General features: G+C 43.5%; 1 protein-coding gene across 2 annotated transcripts in view; it reads left to right on the top strand.

The window, feature by feature from the left end:
• The window catches only part of emc2 (ER membrane protein complex subunit 2), a 101588-nt gene extending 85620 nt beyond the window's left edge, over positions 1–15968 (top strand). For both annotated transcript variants that reach the window (XM_078539828.1, XM_078539829.1), the window contains exon 11: positions 14140–15968. In XM_078539828.1, the coding sequence (XP_078395954.1) occupies positions 14140–14226 (87 nt within the window). In that variant the 3' untranslated portion in view covers positions 14227–15968. The remainder of the gene's footprint in view (positions 1–14139) is intronic.
• The last annotated feature ends 6748 nt before the right edge of the window (positions 15969–22716 follow it).

Consider the following 22716-nt stretch of genomic DNA (forward strand, 5'->3'; position numbering starts at 1 on the left):
TTAGCCAAGCATATAAATTATATTAAAATGGCTGAGGGAAAAAACATGTAGCTCAATTCAGACATTGGTTCTGAATTCACGGGGCTGCCAAAGTGAAAACAGAAATCTTCACAATTTTCTGTGAATGGAATGATGATCTTAGTCATTTATTGAAAGTTTCCAGCAGCAACAAGTTGCGTTTACCTAGCGCCTTTAACGTAGTAAAATATCCCAAGGTGCGTCACAGGAGCATTATCAGACAAAATTTGCCACCAAGCCATGTGAGGTATTAGAACAGGTGACCAAAAGCTAGGACAAAGGAGTTGGTGTTAAGGTGTGCCTTAAAATAGGAGGGAGAGAGAGAGAGAGAGACAGGCAGGCAGAGAGGTTTCGCGAGGAAATTCCAGAGCTCAGGGCCATGTCTAGTTGCAACAGGTCTGCCTGTTCCTTTGACCATTTTGGGAAGTTCTGCTTTCCCACACACTTGGGGAATCCTCCACACAGTTAGGAGTTCTACTTTTTAATACCTTCCCCACAATTATTAAGAAATATATAAATAGAGGAAGCAGGATCACTCCATGTAATGCTGCTGTTTAACTAAAGCTGCAACCAGCAAAGGTTGTCATCTGTTTTTGTGTGATTTAGCAACTAGTTGTTATGATTTGTCTGTCACACTCGCATGTCTTCAGATGGAGAGCATTATGAATAATTTGCAGCGTAAGACACCATAGTTAAATTTGCTTTGAGCCATTGCATCATCTTGGATATACCAGTGAGAATGCTGTTACTTATTATTTATTTCTGCATTTCTTTCCCCCAAATAAATTCTCGCAAACGTAGTTTTAACCTGCAGCGAGCTACGGTCAAAATATTATCCATCTCTAGTGAAAACTGGATTGATAACTTGGAAGCAACATTGTTAAACCCAGTTTATTCTGCACTTAAGGGAACTGTGTGCAACCATTTCCGTTTTTTTTAAAAATTGCAAATGGCGTGTGCACAATATTTAAACTGCATGCATATTTTCAATCTTAGGTTTTTTACTGTTATCTGGTATTAATAAAACTAGAGCTTATGGTTTGCCCATCGCCTCATTGTTAATATGCAGCTCAGTGGGATGGATCTTAAACTGCAGTGTGAAGTTTGTGTTCTACTTGAATGCATAGAACTACATAGTCAGAAAATCAGCTTGTATTTTCTGATAGAATTGCCCCCAGTTCAGCAAGGTCAGCCTGCAAGTATGCTTCATTCGCCAAGAAACGGAGTAAAATGACATAATATTAGCTGGAACTCAGAAATGTCGATTGTGCTTTTATCAACAACAAAATAACCTTAATTGCTACTATATTTTTTGGATGAGACATTAAACCTGAAGTTTTGTCTACCCTCCCAGGTCATGACTCCATGCCATTATTCAAGAAGAGCAGGAGAGTTCTTTCAGAGGCGTTCTAGGCCAATATTTATCCCTCAAACCACCATCACTAAAAGCAGATCTGATAATTAGCAGCCTGCTGTTTGTAGGAGCTTGCTTTGTGTAAATTGGTTGCCATATTTCCTACATTACAATATTGACTACACTTCAATAAGTACTTCATTGGGGTTGCCTGTAAAAATACTTTGGAATGCCCTGCTCTTTGTATTGTGAAATTTATGAACATACCAAGCTGCAGAGTAATGTAATGAGATGCATGCGGTTACAATAAAATGTTATTTTCCTCAATGCGCCCACCACTTGTTTCCTGCCCACTGGAGTCTTTGGCAGGAACCATATTGCCAAAGATAATTTAAGGAGGAAAAAAAAATGGGAATATCTGCTTGTTGAGATGCATATTGGACCTGAACCCTGACAGATAGACAACCCTCTGGCAGTCAACATTGGTCCCTTTAGGTCCTTAGTGGTTTGGTGGAAGGGGTGGGTTCCATCATGGGCCGATTGGCATGTGGATATTTCTCTGATCCCAAAAAGTCCCAGGCTGTGCTAAGTGTGGTTGACTGCTGCCTCATGGTGGGCACATGTTGCAATCCCCCGTCTTGTTGGTTGGTGAGTGTGTACTTTATTCCCAGTGTGGAAGGTAATGCCAAGTTCAGGAGCAGTCCACGTATTGGACTCGAGGCTTCATTATTCCAAACACTGGAGTTTACAGGCTGCTGAATACTACTCCCCTCTCATGAGGAAAATATAAATCATATCTGTTATTGGTAACTTGCAACCTTTAGGTTTAAGAAACTAATTTAACCAAAGACAAAACAATTTACTTTAGAGCATTTCTGCTTTGGCTGAGCTGACCTGAGTTCTGGTTGGACGGATAAATTTTACTGGGCACCTGTTCGGCATTAAGGGTACCACTTGGTAATCGTGACAGCTTGCCTGTCTACCCAAACCGAATAAATGTCCCATAACTAGTCTGGGCACCACTCCACAGTGTTGGATCATTTTGGATCTGTTACTTGGCTCAATTTGTCTACTGCTGCTGGTTTTATGTTTCTCAATATAAAATTCAGTCTTGTAAAAGGCATTGCAAGTCAGAGCTTTGAGGTGATAACCTGATGTTGAATGTCATTGAATGAAAGGCTAAGTAGGTCGGACTTATACCCATTGGAGTAAGGGGTGATCTTATTGAAACATATAAGATCCTGAGAGGACTTGATAGGGTGGATACCAGGAGGATGTTTCCTCTTGTAGGGGAGACTGGAACAAGGAGATACAGTTTAAAAATAAGGGCCTCCCTTTTAAGACGGAGATGAGGAGAAGTTTCTTCTCTCAGAAAGTCTTTAGCCTTTGGAATTCTCTTCCACAGAAAGCAGTGGAGGCTGGGTCATTGAATATTTTCAGGCTGAGTTGGACAGATTTTTGATATACAGGGGAGGCAAGGGTTATGGGGAGCAGACAGGAAAGTGGAGTTAAGGCCACAATCAGATCAGCCATGATCTTATTGAATGGCAGAGCAGGCTCAAAGGGCTGAATGGCCTATTCCTACTCCTACTCCGAAGTCCCATGTTCCTAATTAATCTCCCGACGATACAACAATGTTCAAGTCAGCTTGCTATTCAGTGAAGTAATGATCTTTTTGGAAATTATCTGCTTTATAATGTTAGAAATCTGGCAGTGTTTTACTTGTCATAAGGTTTCTGTTTCCATTGAAGCTCTTCTCACTTCTGATGCTTGTTTTGTAGGTCAGCAGCCCTAGTTATGTTTTAGTTTGTCTGATTTTTATCTCTGGGTTCCCAAGAACTGACATCTGCAGCCAAGTTAAAATGCACTCTGCATCAAAGCTGTTCCTGGAGGGACTGGAACTCCCCTGGCATCTGATTAGGGCTGTTTCGGTTTGCATGGGAATGGGAGGCCAGTGAAGAAAGGGCTTCTGTTCTCCTCCAGCACAAATGTAACTTTCTTTATCAGCTGGGAAAAGGAAGTAACAAGCAATCTCCTCTACTGCTTGTAGCCTTACTTGAAAGCTTTTATCGCACTGACCAGTTGTGGGAACCAAGTGTGTGAAAGGTGCCTGCACCTACCGGCAAATGAAAATTAAAGGACATGTTTCTTTGCCCTTTGGGCCCACTCTAATGCTCTATTTCTTTGAAACCGCCGTCATCTTTGCTTAAAGACACAGCTGGACAGGGCGTGCTGATTGATTGTGACAAAGGGTTGCCTCCTCTGCAGGATTTGGTCATTAGAACGTCAGTGCCAGTGCTACCTGGTGATTATCATCACCATTCCAGGGAGGTGCACACTTAAGATATTCAGGCATGTGTCGGGGGTGGTGGGGGTAGGGGTGGGGGGGGCGTGGAGCAAGGGTCAAAACTGGACCTAGAGTTCAGCTGCAGGACAACAGCTGGTTCTCGTGCACCCACATGGGCCATTACTGCAACAACACCTCCATGACACTGTAGCATTGTTCTGGTCAGGAAATTATAGTTCTAAAATGACTGCAAGAGGGCATGGCTTTAGAAATTGATCTCCAAAAATGGCGATATGTAGAATTATGAAAACTTTTCTTCTACATATTTATATACAGCTAATAGAAATTTATATACAGCTAATAGAAATTGAAATTGCACATTTAAAAAAAAAAATGACGAGGTCTTTGTGCAGGGAAGGAAACAATTACAGAAAAAACATAATAAAGTGGTAGTTAAGGAGCCATGATTTGAATAGTCCTTGAATGTTTACTTGAGTGTTTTTGAAAGAGAACTCATTACGTCTTTGTTAATCTGATTAGGATTGAAGAGAGGCATGACTTTGCTCTCACTCGAAACTGGTATTAAAAATTGGCATTGGTTAACAGGAAGTAGACTTTGCATATTTAGTTCTTAAGAAGAAGTAATTGTAGTTACAAGCAAAGTACTGCTTCTGTTATCTAACCTATTTTAATTGAGCCAAAAGTGAACGGCTCCAATTGGAGTATGGATTTGTAAGAAGTGATCAACTCTTTCTTAAACACATCAATGCAGCGTAAAGAAGCACACGCCTCTCGTACTGTGGTATATCAGATCTGGTTTTATTAGGAAAGGCAGAAAATTAATTATGGGAACGTTGGGTTTAAGGGGCAGCACCCAGAAGTGAATGCACGTGCAGATACTGAGCACTTGTCCACATGGCTCCCTGTTTACAGCTAAAAACTGACATTGACTGGGGTTTGTCTGTAGGTCACTGACCCTCCATTTCAGCCAGAAAATGGTATACGGCTCAAGGGGAAAGAAAGCTTAAAGAGGGGAAAGAAATTACTACAAAGCTTTAATAAACAGCTGAGAGAATAAGTGCACCATTTGGGCTGCCACTATATCATGCAGATCATGTAGAAGCCTGGTTCCTATGAAAGGGCATACTGGGTGAAAGCATGTTTAAGCTTAAGGATGGCCCAAATGATTTGCAGCACCTTTTGAAGTGTAGCTACTATTGTAATGTAGGAAAATGTGGCAGCCAATATGTGCAAAGCAAGCTCCCATTAACAGCAATGTGATAATGACCAAATAGTCTGATTTTAGGTGTTGAGGGATAAATATTGGTGAGGACACTGATGAGGACTTCTCTGTTCTTCTTTGATAGAGTGCTCTGGAATGTTTTCCGTCCGCCTGAGAGGGCAGACAGGGCATCGGTTTATTGCATCATCCAAAAGTCCGCATTGCCAACCATGCATTACAATGATTGTCAACCTGGGTTATGGGTTCAGGTCCCAGGAGTGGCACTTAATCTCAAGTGAGATTGCTATCACATAGCCAACGTCAGCACTTAATTATGATGCCTCCATTAGTTCTTCCGTTAAGATCCTGGACAGCACGGGGCTATGGCTACAAAACCAGGTCAGAGGCTGGGAATTCTGCAGCAGGTAACTCACCTCCTGACTCCCAAAACTTGTACACTGTCGACAAGGCACAAGTCAAGAATATAATGGAATACTCTCCACTTGCATGGATGAGTGCAGCTCCAACAACACTCAAGAAGCTTGACACCGTCCAGGAAAAGCAACCCACTTGATCGGCATCCCATCCACCACCTTAAACATTGATTCCCTCCATGCACAGTAGCAGCAATATGGACCATCTACAAGATGCACTACAGCAACTCACCAAGTGAGCATTGGAAGCATCTTCCAAACCCACAACCTCTACCACCTAGAAGGACAAGGGCAGCAGATACATGGGAACACCACCACCTCCAAGTCTCACACCATCCTGACTTGGAAGTATATCGCCATTCCTTCACTGTCGCTGGGTCAAAATCTTGGAACTCTCTCCCTAACAGCACTGAGGACGTACCCTACTCCACATGGACTGCAGTGGTTCAAGAAGGTGGCTCACCACCACCTTCTCAATTGGAATTAGGGATGGGCAATAAATATTGTCAGCAATGGTTACATCCCATGAATGAATAAAAAAATCTTTCTGGGAAGAACTTTCCCCTAGTCAGGGGGGAAGTTCAGGAGTGGGCGCATGCGGGCGCGCCTCCGATCGACGCCCCCAGTTGGGGACGCGCTGCCATTTTATGTGGGCGGGCCAATTAAGGCCCACCCAGCGTGATGTCCACCAGGAAGCGCTGTGTGCTCCCTGTTGGGGGGGGTGGGGGGTTTATTCCCTAAGCCGAGAGTGCGCTCTTTCGCGCATGTACACGGAAGAGCGCACTCTTCTCCCTGAGGCTAAGTGCTGCCTCAGGGAGATCAACGCCAAATTCAAAAAGGTGAAATATAGACAAATAAAATTTCCCTGACATGTTCCCTCATGCGATACTGTCACATGAGTTGGGGCATGTCCATCACTTTAATTAAACTTATATTAAATTTTTAAAAACCTACATGAAACCTCACCCCACCCATGCCTGCCAGGGCTCCTGGCCTGCCCGCCAATTTTAAGGTTGGATGGACAGGTCCATTAATTATTTCAATTAGATTTTAAATGGCCTCAATTGGCCGTTGACAGGTCGGCGGGCGCACAGCTGATTCGGCTGCACCCCCACCGACCTGAATATTGGAATGACGCGAGGTGACGTCGGGGGTTCCGCCCAACATCATCCCTCGTCATTTTACACATCGGCAAGCGGGCCCCTCCCCCACTCGCCAAACTCAATATCCTGCCCCATGAGTTACTTCTCCAGTGAGATACTGGAGTGCTTAGGACAGTAATCTGTCCTATGAAGAACCTCTTCGCAAGAGATGGGCAAAGGCAGAATGTTGGAGAGGAGTAATTGGAAAAGCAAAAAGTTCAAAAGCACAAAAAATTGGCAAAAATACAAATGAGCAAAGTTTTTCAGTGATCTTTATGGAAAATATTAAATTTCTGAGCATCCATTCAGACTGTTTAAATTTGTTCTTCTCCCTGTTGGTTGATCTACTTAACCCAAATATAAATATAATTTCAGAGAGCGATCATCAATACTTTTGCAGTAATTGATCTAAAGATAGTCTGTCAAAGCAAACGGACAGGCAGACTGTCTAATTCTGCATTTATACAGCAGCTTGATTGTTGAAGTCTGTACAATTTGGGAGCATTATGGTACAAATTACATTTTGCTTTGCTGCAAATTAACACATCTTTTGGCCAGGCCTACAAACGATGTACAGCGTACACTTGCTCTGCAGTTGGTTAGATTTGTTCTGTTGGTTTTTTTTTTAAAATCTTTCTCTGGAGAAGCCTTAAGATTCCCCTGTGGGAAATCCCCAGCCACTCATGGTGTGAGGCAGGTGAGTGTGAGCACGCAGTGCTGCAGAAATGCTAATAAAAAGTGGTTTGGAGTGTTACGGCAGCCCCGAGAGCTTGTTTTTCCTCACCATTTATGTTTGAAAGAGTCTCAGAGATAGGCTAAACAGAGAGCCATTCAATCAACTGCAGGAAGCATTCGATATTGTGTCTGTTGTGACTCTTTGAAAATCATTAATTCAAATTAATCACACTCCCCATAATCTTTCCCATAGCCCTGTAAAATATTCATTTTCAAGCATTTATCTAATTCCCTTTTTTCTCTTCATTTTTTCATGGGATGTGTGCATCACTGGCAAGGCCAGCATTTGTTGCCCATCTCTAATTGCCCTTGAACTAAGTGCCTTGCTAGGCCATTTCAGAGGGTACGAGTCAAACACACTGCTGTGGGCCTGGAGTCACATGTAGGCCAGACCAGGTAAGGATGGCAGATTTCCTTCCCTAGGGGACATGAGTGAACCAGTGATGGTAATGCCATTGAACGTCAAGGGGCGATGGTTAGATTCTCTCATGTTGGAGATGGTCATTGCCTGGCACTTGGGTGGCACAGATGTTACTTGCCACTTGTCAGCCCAAACCTGGATGTTGGCCAGGTCTTGCTGCATTTGGACATGGACTGCTTCAGTATCTGAGGAGTTGCGAATGGTGCTGAACATTGTGCAATCATCAGCGAACATCCCCGCTTCTGACCTTATGATGGAAGGAAGGTCATTGACGTAGCAGCTGAAGATAGTTGGGCTGAGGACACTACCCTGAGGAACTCCTGCAGTGATGTCCTGGAGCTGAGATGATTGATTTCCAACAACCCCAACCATCTTCCTTTATGCTAGGTATGACTCCAACCAGTGGAGAGTTTTCCCCCTGATTCCCATCGAATCCTATTTTGCTAGGGTGCCTTGATGCCACACTCGGTCAAATGCTGCCTTGATATCAAGGGCACTCACTCTCACCTCACCTCTGGAATTCAGTTCTTTTGTCCATGTTTGAACCAAGCCTGTAATGAGGTCAGGAGCTGAGTGACCCTGGTGGAACCCAAACTGGGTGTCACTGAGCAGGTTATTGCTAAGCAAGTGCTTAGCAAAGTAGCACTTTTGATGTCCCCTTCCATTACTTTACTGATGTTCAAGAGTAGACTGTTGGGGCGGTAATTGGCCGGGTTGGATTTGTCCTGCTTTTTGTATACTGGACATACCTGGGCAATTTTCCACATAGCCGGATAGATGCCATTGTTGTAGCTGTACTGGAACAGCTTGGCTAGAGGGCACAGTAAGTTCAGAAGCACAAGTCTTCACTACTATTGCCAGAATATTGTCAGGGCCCGTAGCTTTTGTACTATCCAGAGCCTTCAGCCGTTTCTTGATATCAGCTGGAGTGAATCGAATTGGCAGAAGACTGACTGTGATGCTGAGGACCTCAGGAGGAGGCTGAGATGGATCATCCACTCGGCACCTCTGGCTGAAGATTGTAACAAGTGCTTCAGCCTTATCTTTTGCACTGATGTGCTGCGCTCCCCCATCATTGAGGATGGAGATATTTGTGGAGCCCCATCCTCCAGTGAGTTGTTTAATTGTCCACCACCATTCAAGGACTGCAGAGCTTAGACCTGATCCATTGGTCATGGGATCGCTTAGCTCTGTCTATCACTTGCTGCTTATGCTGTTTGACACGCAAGTAGTTCTGTGTAATAGCTTCACCAGGTTAACACCTCATTTTCAAGGATACCTGGTGCTGCTTTTATAGCTAATGATCTCTGAGTTGCCAGCCTATTTCTTAGCACTGGAGTCTTGCTGCATGTAAAAATGTTACTCTGCCTCTTGCACAAAGCCAGGTCAAAAATTGTTGGGACCTAGGGCATTAAGAACATTCTCAGCCTCTCCGCTCCTCAGCAATGGCACATGTCAGGGTTTATACTGCAGTTAACCTGACTGCTTCAAACCCTGGCATTAAATGCTAAAACAGTGTCCTGGCCAATATTTATCAATCAACCAACATCACTAAAACAGATTATCCTGTTATTATCACATTGCTGTTTGCGGGAGCTTGCTATGTGTAAGTTGGCTGTTGGGTATCCTACATCCCAACAGTGACTACACTTCAAAAGTACTTCTTTGATTGTAGAATGCTTTGGGATGTCCTGAGGTTGTGAGAGGCGCTATAGAAATGTGAGGTCATTCTTTTTTTTTCTCCTTCCTCTGACTGTTTAGTTTCGGTCCTCAGTGATAAGGGAAGGGTTTTCCTGGGTGATGCATCAGCCCAAATTCATGCTGCTTCGTCCTTTCTTTTGTGCTCGTTGGCATGTGCTACAAAGTCCACTCGAGATGCGCATTAATTCACCTCTGCCATTATAAAGAATTTCTAATTCAAAGCCATTCGTCTGCAGAGCGTACAGAGGAGATTTACAAGAATGTTGCCAGGGCTTGAAAATTGCACCTATGAGGAAAGATTGGATAGGCTGGGGTTGTTTTCCTTAGAACAGAGGAGTGACCTAATTGAGGTGTGCAAAATTATGAGGGGCTTAGATAGGGTAGGCAGTAAAGACCTGTTTCCCCCTAGCTGAGGGGTCAGTTACCGGGGGGCACAGATTTAAGGTGATTGGTAGAAGGATTAGAGGGGACATGAGGGAAAACCTTTTCACGCAGAGGGTGGTGGGTGTCTGGAATTCACTGCCTAAGTTGGTGGTTGAGGCTAAAACACTCAACTCATTTAAAAGGTATTTGGATCTACATCTGAAGCGCTGTAACCTGCAAGGCTACAGACCAGGTGCTGGAAAGTGGGATTAAAATGAGCGGCTAGTTTCTTTAAATCTCTTTTTTTGGTCAGTACAGACCAAATGGGCTGAATGGCCTCTTTCTGCACCATAACTTTTCTATGGTCGTGTGTGCGTAAGTCCTGTGGAGACACAGTGCATTGATACACAGCAGATGGAGGAATATCATGAACATGCTTAGACTCTGCCCCCTTTTGCCTGGCCGAGTTCACCCCCTTCACTCCGTGGGAAGATGCTGAGCACAGCTGAGGCTGTCGGAACTGGGAGTGATCCATTTCAAGTCAGCCAGCACTCATTCAACATCTGGTGCGTGGTCAACAATGTGTCTGCCGTGGGTCCAGGATGATTTATGACCAAGGAGAGACAAAGAGCAAGTGGAACAGCTGTCCACTGGGTAAGGTGTATGCTGTATTGGAGAAGTGCACGCCTTTTTTTAAAGTCCAAGTTTGGTATGTGTGTGCGTCGCAGGGATTCGAGACTAAGTAGTGTTCAGGTGAAGCAAGGTTAGAGATGAATTGATTATGCCAAGCAAAGCAGCGGGAATTCAGCCTCCATTTTAAAGTCATATGTTCTCTGCTAATTTTATAAGCCCTCATCTCTGCATTTAAAGTGGAAACTGCTTGTAAGGGTACAGTTACAGCCTTGCCAATTTTACACAGGCAGATCCCATTCTAAATGTCAGCAATGGAATTTACAAAAAGAAACCCTTGCATTTATTTAACACCTTTCATGACCCCAGGATGTCTCGAAATACTTTGCAGCCAATGATATACTTTTTGGAAGTGTGGCCACTGTTGTTTTGCAGAAAATGCAGTAGTCAATTTGCACACAGCACACCCCCCCCTGCCCCCCCACCCTAAACAGCAATGTAATAAATGTCCAGATAATCTGTTTTTATGTGGTGCTCGAGGGATAAATATTAGCCCCAGGCCTCAGGGGAGAAGTCCCCTGCTTTCCTTTGAAATAGTACCATGGGATCTTTTCCACCTGAGAGGGAACAGGTCCTCATTGTTTCTTCTGAGAAGCGACACCTCTGACAGTGCAGCATACCCTCAGTACTGCACTGGAGCATCAACCTAGATTTTTGTGCTCGAGTCTCTGGAGTGGGGCTCGAACTCAGCCTACGAACACAGAATCAAAAGGGCTATCACCTGAGTCACAGTTGAGCTGAAAGGGTTGATGTGAATTGCTTGCAGGTGTGAAACCTTTGGTGATATGAAAATCAAGATGTTGGGATTCAGGTGATGTTCATTAATTGCGTCGTTGCGCTCATATGATTAGATTATTGTAAATTGTGATGCACTTTTCTAAATGAGTCAAATTTCAGACATATTTTAGGACAGAAGAACTCACTGTTTCTGGTTGCAAATTGAATACTTGGCAACCAGGCAACTGTGTTATAACAGAACTTGTAAATCCTGAAAATACTTTCTGTTCTAAATTAAGTCTCAACAATGTTATGATGTGTGGTGTAATTTTTCTAACAGCTGTGTGCGTGTGTGTGTAAAAGTTGTGCATGTCTGTGGTGGGAGGGCTCAGTATTGATACCTGCAGGTAGAATTCTATCTTGTCAATCTTTAATTCAATTACATAAAGATACAAAAATGCAGGTAAACTCTGATCTTCTTCCAGTAATTGTAAGGAAATAAAATAATGACCAAAATACCTTTTTTTTATAAAGTGATTTTATAAAATATCCTGCATTGTTTACTTTCAGTATCAAATTATTAAGTGCCAGAGAAATTATTGAATAATTGCCATCTTGCAAGAGGGAGTCCCATTCTAACTTGAAAACAGTATTCAACATCTGTCCTTCTCCAACTGACAGATCTTAAAATCGTCAGCACAAAAGGAGGCCATTCAGCCCATTGTGCTTATGCCAGCTCTTTCCAATTAGTCCCACTTCCCTACTCTTTCTCCATTGTCTTTCAAAATTTTCCTTTTCAAGTATTTATCCAGTTCCTTTTTGAAACACACTTTTGCGTCTCCTTCCCTTACATAACTTGGTGTGTAAAAGGAGAAATATTCCTCCTCTCCCCTTTAAACCTTTTGCTCACCATCTTAAAATCTGTGTCCTTTGGTCACCAACTCTCCTGCCAATAGAAACAGCTAGAAAAAAGTTTAAAAAAAAAACTGCTGATTTTGAAAACCTGAAATGCAAACAGAAAATGCCAGCGATGTTCAAAAGCCTGGCAGAATCTGCGGAGAGAGAAACATTTCAAGTTAACACTTCAAGCGTGTGACAGAATTGGTCTCCTTATTTCCTTCTCTCTTGGTAAATAAGGAGACATGTACTGAGCCTTTGCGTGTTGCAATTTTGTCTACGCTCTATAGCAGTTTCCAGTGTGAGGGAGGGGATTGGGTAGTGGGGACAGGTTTGTCAGTATTTCGTTCCTCTGAGGTGACAAACACAACGCGAACTGATGATGCCTGTATAATGCAAGGAAGCTTGGAGTAGAACCGTTAACTGCTTGGCCTGCCAGGTACTCTTGTCAAGGAATATTCCTGTCTCAGTTACAACAAAAGGCAACACCTTTTAGCGCCTAGTTTGTCTTCATTACACCAGGTCATTAACCATTCCCCCCTCCAATGCCCTAAGTTTTCACGCTAGTTTTCAATCCATTTAACAACTGCAGCAGAGCGATTTTCTGTAAAAAAAAAAAAATGTTTACTGTCTTTTTATTCATTGCTGAGATTTATATGCCACTGGCAAGTCTGACATTTGTTGCCTGTCCCTGGTTGCCTATGTCCTCTATGAACCATTCGCTGATGGCAGCAGCTTGATACAGCTGAATGGCTTGCTAATGCACTTGAGGGTAGTCAATTATATTGGTGTTACTGGAGCCACAGGCTCAGGCCAGGTAAAGATGGTAGGTTTCCAGGACATGAATTAATATTTGAAGAATGTATAGAAAAAGGAAAAAAAAGACTAGACGCGATGGAAAGTGTAGTTTTTTTTTTTGAAACAGTGTTTCTTGAATAAAAAATTGGAAAGGGACAGATGCAGATAGTACTGGTTTCTGTGAACAATTGAACATTTTTAATATACTACTTTCTGCACTTCAGGAGGTTGTGATAATGCATATTTTATATACTGGATGTCAATGCAAGGAAAAAGGACACAGATGTTTTGGAAGTTTTTACTTTGCTGTGGCTTCTGTTTTAATGTAATTTTGCATTTGTTATTAAATCACATTATTGAGAGCTTTTTAACTGCTTAGTCCACCATACTCTCTGCAAGAAAAAAAAATAAATCTCAACACAAAATGTCAAGTATCTATGTCAACACAGACACTTAATACCAATGGATTAAGTTTAGGAGCACAGCCAAGATTGTTTTTTTTTTTAACTGACGGCAGAGCAAGCCTGCTGGCTAAATCCACTGCAGTTTTTCTCTCTCACTCTGTTAGTGCCCCTTCAATGCTTTCCCAAGCTTCAAACCTTTGACCAAGCTCGGAGATTTAGAATGCCTGCGATTTTGGGGGCCCAGCCATCTGAACAGTGTTTAAACCCAGTGACCACTTTAGACAGCCAGAGTGTGATAGAGGCGCTTGATAGTGTCACCTCACCCGTCCAAAGAGCAGCCAGACTTTGGAAATTTAATTAAAAATCCACTCCTGTGGTCCATGGGTACTTACCATTCGAGTATAATTTGGAATTAAATTTGATGACACATTGATGGATGGCAAGTGCTTCAAACAAAGTGATGAGCTTTAGTGAACCACAGCCTTTTCTTTATCTCTGTTTCTGCTTCTGTTCAGTGGGGCAATCAAACCAAATCGTAACGAGTGCAAATTGTTGGGTGATTGCCATCAGAAGTGTCAAAGTGTTCCTCTTCACCTTATTATCAGAATAGATGTATATTTTAGGAATTAACATTAACCTTGCTCACTCTCCCCCCACCCCCTCCCCATCCCCATTAAATGCCTCCTTTCTCAAGTGGATAGAAACCAGTGCTTAGAAGTTTGACGGCAGATTGAGGACACATTTTACACTGAAGTTTGTGGGAAAGTGTTGTATTGAGAAGATGTCAAATCTCTTGGGTTCAAGTAAACTCTCTTCAGTTTATTGTCTTTTTGAAAGCCATCTCAATAGTCAGATTGGAGTGATTTTGGTGATGGGGTTTAATGGCTCAACACTGTGAACTCAGGAACAAGTGCCAGTCTGAGGCTACATCTAATTCCTCCTCTGTTGACTTCTAGCTTGCAGGTCGCAGCAGAAAGGAGACCAAATACTCACTGAAGGTTGTGGAAGACATGCTGGAAGCATTGCAGATCACGCAGTCATGAAGCCATTGCACTAGTCTGGATCAACCACAATCGAACCTGCCACTTCAGCACACACTTGGGATCTCAATCTCCAGCATCCTTCCTCTCTCTCCTCTCTACCCCAACCCCACCTTCCCCTCATCATCATCGGTGACGTCAGCTTGGCTGAGGAACTTTATTCTGTGAATGTAATTCAGAGTTTGACTGCCTGTGGGATGGTACTTCACATCAGGGACAATTAACTGACATTTAACTAAATACTGGTGGTGGCTTGTAATGTCTGAGTTATTGTTAAAAGAAATATTTATGATTCTGTGGAAAAGCACATTCACAAAATTAAGTGTTTCACCAGTCACTGGTGAACTCCGAGCAATCTCTGACTCGGAGACCTCCCTCATTGAAAGAAATAACCAAACTTGGTGTTGCAATTGAGAGGACGGTTATTCCTGAGTCTGTGAATGTAGCTATGAGAACTTTGAAAACTGTTTTATGTCTGTTGTACTAGAATTTGCTCAGGCCAGTGATATAAATCCAAGACAGCAATCGTGGGCTCGAACACTGCCAAGACCTCCTGATTTGACTGTGGAAATGTTTCTCTTCAGTGCCACAGTGCTGGAGTGTGCCATCCCTCAGTGACGCATGTCTCCCCCCCCACCTGCACAACCCCTAACCGGCATGTCTCACAGTCCCAGTGTGGGTGCCTGAACTGGGGTGACACCTGCCCAGATCTCCAAATGCAGGGGTGTAGCGAGAGCATGGTGACATGTACCTCACTGCAGTAAGCCAGAGTACCTCTGTAACCCTGGGACTGAGGCCAGGGTAAATCACCCACAGCAGCCTAGTGAATGCCCTGTTGTGCATTTGTAGATTGCAGTGTTCCATTTTCTGATCACAGCTTGAAAATAAGACCCTATTTTAACGTTCACGCAGGCTTGATTGTGACTCCTAACACACTGCAGCAAAAGATACAGGTCCACATTACTGCTTGTAAAGTTTCTGGAGGTTGTATTGATTCTATAATAAGCTTTTGCTTTCACTCCCTATACTCACAAATTGCAATGGGCAGCGATTGTTGTTCTGATCTGTTGCAGCAGTAACACTGTAATAGAACACCTAGGGTCTGCAAAAGGAGAATATGGTACATTTAGAGCAGCTAGATTACTTGTGTTTAGTTTGGGCTGCATATCCACAATTGGCAAAGTCTGCTGTTGCATTGAAGCGGTTGGTGCAGCGGAGGAGAGGAGGGTGGGGTGGTGTTTGGGGGGGTGGTGGGTGGTGTGGGTGGGTGTGAAGGTCATAACTGGGGTGAGGTGTAATTTCTTCCTGCCCATAATTTAGTCACCATGTACTGTGATAAATTTTCAATCATCTGACCACATTGCAGAAGTAAATATCCACATGGCTCCTCTGGAGTTTTAAGGTAGTTCACTCTTCACTGGGATAAATATAAGTGTGTTGAAATAATGTTTAATTCCCCTGTTTCCTCCAGAGAGGTCACCAAGGTTTGAAGAAGCCTTTTGTGCAGTCCTGGCTATAGGCAAACAACATTAAAGGAGTAGCTGAATTGTATGTTAGAAATGTGAAGACTGTATTTCACCAGGCTTCAGTCCAGTTTTGAAGAGTTGAGACTATTTGCCTCCTTTGCTGAAGTGACTGTGTCAGGGTGACATAGAGAATTGAGTTAAACGCTGGCCAGCAATTAAGCTGGCCAGCAGCGCCATCTACTGCATGTTGGTTTAATAAACTGCCGGTGTTTCCATCCATTGTTGATAATGTTGTCTGTCCTTTAATTTAAAAAAAAATTCACTGATCAGTACTCCAACTGCAAGAAGGAAGAAAAGAAAATGGAGTTTTGCTGATGCAATTTAATGGAGAGTTCTCTTCTAGTTCGGCTGGGAGAGGTGCATCAAGAACATGTAGTGAAATATATCTCTTTAACATCTGTCTTCAATAGTGCAGCTGTTAACCAATATAAAATGTACCTGAACTCTTCAAATAACAGAGATTTCAAAATCCAGGAAATCAGTCTGAGATTGTGTTATTTGAATTAAATCTTCTGAAATATTTAAATACCTGTTACTATTTGACTTCTTGGGACCCTTCTGCCTTTGTCTGTGTCTCTCGCTCTGCCTGGGTCTCTCTCTCTCTCTGCCTGGGCCTGTTTCTCTCTCTGCTTGGGGTGCTCGCGCTATCTCTCTCTCTCTCTCTACCTGGGTGGCTCTCTCTGCCTGGGTGTGTCTCTCTCTCTCTCTGTGCCTGGGTGGCTCGCTCTCCCTCCCTCACTCACTGTTTCTCTGCACTTGGGTCTCTCTCTCTGCCTGTGTCTGTCTGCCTCTCTCTGCCTGGAGATGTCTCTGCCTTTCTCTCCCTCTGATCCTGGTACTCCCTACTGCTTGGAGTCATAGCACCAAGGAATATGTTGTGGTCGTTGGGGGTCAATCATCTCAGACCCAGGACATCACTGCAGGAGTTCCTCAGGGTAGTGTCCTAGGCCCAACCATCTTCAGCTGCTTCATTAATGACCTTCCCTCCATCATAAGGTCAGAAGTGGGGATGTTCGCTGATGATTGCACAATGTTCAGCACCATTCGCAACTCCTCAGATACTGTAGCAGTCCATGTCCAAATGCAGCAAGACCTGGACAATATCCAGGCCTGGGCTAATAAATGACAAGTAACATTTGCACCACACAAGTGCCAGGCAATGACCATCTCCAACAAGGGAGAACCCAACAACCTCCTCTTGACATTCAATGCCATTATTATCAACATTCTGAGGGTTACCTTTGACCAGAAACTGAGCTGGACAGGCCTTATAAATACTGTGGCTACAAGAGCAGGTCAGAGGCTGGGAATTTTTAAAATTTATTCATGGGATGTGGGCATCAATGACTGGGCCAGCATTTATTGCCCATCCCTCATTGCCCTTGAGAAGGTGGTGGTGAGCTGCCTTCTTGAACCACTGCAGTCCATGTGGTGTAGGTACACCCACAGTGCTGTTAGGGAGGGAGTTCTAGGATTTTGACCCAGCGACAGTGAAGGAACGGCGATATATTTCCAAGTCAAGATGGTGAGTGGCTTGGAGGGGGACTTACAGGTGGTGGTGTTCCCCATGTGTCTGCTGCCCTTGTCCTTCTAGATGGTAGTGGTTGTGGGTTTGGAAGGTGCTGCCTAAGGAACCTTGGTGAATTCCTGCAGTGCATCTTGTAGATGGTACACACTGCTGCTACTGTGCGTTGGGGGTGGAGGGAGTGAATATTTGTGGATGGGGTGCCAATCAAATGAGCTGCTATGTCCTGGATGGTGTTGAGCTTCGTGAGTGTTGTGTGAGCTGCACTCATCCAGGCAAGTGTGGAGTATTCCATCACACTCTTGGCTTGTGCCTTGTAGATGGCGGACAGACTTTGGGGAGTCAGGAGGTGAGTTGCTCTGTTCCAAGTACAGTAGATGCATGGAGTGCTGCTTCCGGGCCCCTATTATCATCTTTTTCCCACTGAGAATGGATGCTGGGCAGTCAGCAGCAATAACAGCAACTTTGCATTCACACAAAGCCTTTAAACGGCCCCAAGGCTGTTAATGGGAATGTAGTCAGAGAAAGAAAATTGACACCTTTGCAAATGTGAAGGAATCCTTCACCGTGCATCTGGAAACCTTGCTCAGAACTGGTAGTAGCAACCCATCCAACCAATTGCCCCATCGATTTCATGCAGAACTAGTCACAGATAAGATAATGTATAACGGGACTTCACTTTTGTGAGTCTTGGGCAGCCCATACATACACAGACGCAGTGAGCCGTGAACTCGAATCCTATCATATAAACTACCTGGCAACTCTTTGATCTTACACATGTCCAACAAGTGGTTTTTCACTTGCTTTCAAGCAAGGCTGTCCGGTCATGCAGGTCCAATGGATATGAATTTGGACCCATCATTAAGAATGGCGTGCATTTTGTTGATATAGTCATGCTTGTTAAGGATGACTGTTTACAGATATGTATGTCTGGGTTGGCCTTGAGGCTTTGCAATACTTGCAGACATTCATGTTGCTTGTGGATATTGGCCACATCATTTGGAATCCTGCAATATGTGTGCACTCGATCAGCTAGGCGCAGCTTCGTGGATTCAGTGCCTTCAGTGGACGCTGGTTTGTGGTGGGATAGCTGGGAGTAGAGGAGTTCGAACTCAGCAAATGCTTCTTCCCATCTGATGTGGGCAGAAGGCACGCCAAAATTGAAACCATGCACGAGAACAAACCCCTCTTTTTCAGAGAGTTCACGGTCAGGGACACTTACCACATGTTTGGTGGCGTTGTTAATTGCTTTCCCAAACCACTTCCAAAAAGCTTTGACAAAGTGTCTTTTATCAGAAATCCTCTCTCAATCCTGAATCAGTAATCTCCCGGGATTTCATCACTCAACATGTTTCCCTTGGAGACTTATCCACATGTCACACTGCACAGGGCTTGGATTCAGAACGAATTACCCGGGTTTACAGAAATTAAACAAGTTGAGAAAAGTGCAGGGAGACCAAAACTGGGGGTGGGGGGGCGGGCACAAATAGTCATTACAGCACAGAGGGGAGCCCATTCAGCCTATTGATTCCATGCTGTCTGTGGAGTAACCCAGTTATGACCATTCTCCCACTCTATCCCCATAACCCTGCAAGTTTATTTCCCTCAAGTGGACATGCAATTTCCTTTTTAATCACTGATTGTTTCCGCTTACACCACCCTCGTAGGCAGTGTGTTCCAGGTTATTATCACTCAGTGTGTGAAACAAGTTCTCCCTCACGTTCCTCCTGCAACTCTTGCCCAAAACCTTAAAACTGTGTCCCCCTAGTCACTGTACAGTCAGCTATAATGGGAACAACCTTTCTTTGTCTCCCTCACTTAAATATGCCATAGCCTTGTACATCTCCATCAAGTCTCCCCTCAACCCCTTTTGCTCCAAGGAGAACAATCCCGGCTTCTCCAGCCTAACCTTGAAGCAAAATTCCCTTCTCCCGGGAACCATTCTGAAATATAAGGCAGCCACTAATAAATCCAATTGCAAACTCAGGAGAAAGTTCTTCGTACAGAGAGTGATGAGAATGTGGAGTTTTCTAAAATGCGATGTTAACGTTAATAGCGTATGTGCATTTCGGGAAAGCCAGAGAACCGGATGAGAGGAGAAAGGAATGGAAGGTTCTGCTGATAAGGCGAGATGCAATAGAGTGGAAGGCAGCTCATGTGCAACATAAGCACTGGCATAGGCCTCCCAGGCTGATTGGCCTGTTTCCGTGCTGTGAACACAATGTAAGGCTAAACAAAAACAAAGTGCTGGAAAACCTCAGCAGCTCTGAGAAGAAGAGTTATATTGGACCCGAAATGTTAACTCTTGTTTCTCTCTCCGCTTCCTGTTTTTATTTCATATTTCCAGTATCCTCTGTATTTTGTCACTGTTATAGTAAAGTTAAACAGGTTGGGCACGTACAGAACAGAATGTGCATTGAGATCAATAAGGGACCTGACCTTTTGAAACTCCTCCATCCCAAACAGCAGTGAAACATGTTGAATGTTTCTATCAACAATTTAACGCGCTCCAGCATTGGTTTCGAGCTCTGTTTCACACACTGGTACAGTGATGGTAAGAACACCAGCCCTTCTTTTTGATCAAACGTTTTGCGGTGAGTGGTGTTAAGAGTGAAGCAAGGATTGAAACAAACATTAGGAATAGAGCAATCTACTTTTGTAACCGAGGGTGAGGAACTTCATTTATGTGGAGAGATCAGAGAAGCTCAAAGTAGAGAGTTTAAGGGGGGATTTAATAGAGGTGTGCAAAGCTATGAGGTGTGTTGATAAAGAAGGTAAGGAGAAACTGTTTCCATTGGCAGGAGGATCAGTATCCAGAGAACATAGATTTAAAATAAATGGTAAAAGAACCAGAGGGGAGATGAGAATTATTCTTATGCAGTGAGTTGTGATCTGGAATGCACTGCCTTAAAGGGAAGCATATTCATGAATAGCTTTTAAAATGGAATTGGCTAAATGCTTGAAAAAGAAAAGAAATGCTAGGCTATGGGGAAAGTGGGACTAACTGGACAACTCTTACAAAGAGCTGGCACAGGAATGATGGACCGAATGGGCTCCTTCTGCACTCCTGTCTGCAGTGTTTTCTGGCAAACCTGCCCTGGGAAAGCATAAGCTGCCATCGCCCCCAATTTCACAGTGTCATGGATTTATGGAGAGTCAAAATACTGAACAAAGTTGGTTATGCTAAGCTGTTACCATGTTGAATGTACCCAACTTGCTGTGACACACACACACACAACCACACACACACAGGCAGATGTGAAGGTGGATTTGAGTTGGCTTGAGACTTTAATCCCCCAGGACCTCCCCAAATATTGTAGGCAGTTAAATGAAAGCTTAAAGTATTGCAAAAGCTCATAAAACATTTGTCAACCAAAGATACAAGTGGTAGTAGTTTTTGCTTCAAAAAGTAGGGGTTGAGTGAATTGTTTAATGTTATGCATCCTATAATTTATTGAAACTACTGTCAGTTATTCCTTTACACAATTCCTCATATTCACAAGACCTGTAGCGGGTATTACAGTGGCAGCATGTTATACCCTCTGCCATAGAGCACTTGCACGCAATATGGCGATTTACCACTCAGCTGGAAGAGGAGAAACTTGAAGTTGATTTTGTTTTCAAAAATTGCATTTTATATGGATTTTAGGCATGAAGTTGACTTGCACATATGCAGATTACTTTAATCATTCCCATCCGTAGAGCTAACAGAATCTGAGGAAGAGACATCTGCTTCTGTGGTATTGTGTAGGTGTGTGGACCATGTGAGGTGAATGGGTACACAGGGGCTATGATTGGATCAGAGCTGCAGTAGAAATCAATGTTGTAAAACATCTGGAATAAATGACCCTTGCATGCCAAAGCTATTGAATTAACACTGAAGGGAGAAATGTTCATGTTGATAGGCCAGGCCATTCGACTTCATACCTGAAGTATGAAAGCTCTTTAACTGGTCCATGAGTTAATAAATTGCATATTGTAGGAAGCAGATTTTCACCAATGAGAGACAGTTAGGGTTGCCAACCCTCCAGGATTATCCTGGAGTCTCCTGGAATTAAAGATTAATCTTCATGCAGGCAAAAAAAAACCAGGAGAAAAAGTCACAGGTGCATTAAGAAAAATTGTGATTATTTTCATTTACTGTGAGGTCTTGTTACTTTGTCAGTGATAAAACTCTCAGAGATGTGAAAAAAGAATCTTCCAGTCAGATAACGAGTCTGCTTTCTGGTTGACAGTGGGAAGGCGGAGCCACGTGACGATGGACATGTTGAATGACCAATGGCGAGAGCGTGGGGGTGGGCTGGTTCGAGACCAGGGGTTGTGCGCATGTGTTGGTAAAATGGTGAGCCAAGAGGCAAAGTGCAGAAATGTTTTTTGATCATTGTGAACATTTTGTTTCCTTGGTCACAGAATGGCAGTAGATGTTTGTTCAGTAAATATCCACACTCGAAGTGAATTTACCTGCATTGCTTGTGACTGCATTCTCAAGAATCGCTTACATTTACATCGCTCCTTAGGATGTCCCAATGCACTTTACAACTAATGAAGTCTTTTTAAAGTGCGGTCACCGTTGTAATGTGGGAAATATAATGTAATGTTTTCTACTTAAATTTGTGTATATGTCTTGGTTAGTCTCACCTATCGCTTGTCAGCCATTTCTATTGGACACATGTAAGGCACCTAAATAAAAATATAATGGCACCATATACTGGAAATAAGGAACATTTTAAAAATGAATATACATATACAATATTAACCTTTCTTCTTTTTCTTGAGTTCTCTGCCCAAGGGTGTGTCTCATCCACAACCATGGGTAGGGCAAGGGGGCAGATCACAAATCCACCCTGGGTGGATCAGGGACTGAACCCCATGCTGTTGGCACCAATCTGATCCATCCAGCCCCCACAAAGAGTCCAAGTTGCTGTAGCAACAGTCACTTCTACATCCACCTTGTAGTCTGGAGCTATGGATAGTGATGATAGAGACTCCAATTTCTCTCCATCACGTGATTGACCAGGAATCTCTCCCACTCTTACTGCCTGCCATTGGCCTGTGTTGGGAGGATTTAAACCTGTTTGACTGTGTTCTGAATGCACCTTCCTTGCCTATCAAATCCTGGAGTGGGACTTGAACCCAGAGCTTCTGGCTCAGAGGGCTACGCACTGCGCCACAAGAGCTCCTCTCGTTAATCATTCGTGGAGTTTAATATGAGAATTCAAGTTCCTGCTTCCCTCCTATACCCGTGATGATGCTGAGCAAATCAGAGAGTACCTGGAAGTCTGGCATATCGCAAGTACTAATATTATAAATAAAAACACTGGAAAGAAGGCTGAGAATGAAAAAGCAACAATGACAACATTTTTGTAACACCTTTGATGGCATAAGCGTTCCACAGTGTTAACAACACAGGCTACACAAGAAGACGTTAGGGAAGGTGACAAA

Source organism: Cetorhinus maximus, chromosome 4, assembly GCF_964194155.1.
Source record: "Cetorhinus maximus chromosome 4, sCetMax3.hap1.1, whole genome shotgun sequence".
NCBI lineage: Eukaryota > Metazoa > Chordata > Chondrichthyes > Lamniformes > Cetorhinidae > Cetorhinus > Cetorhinus maximus.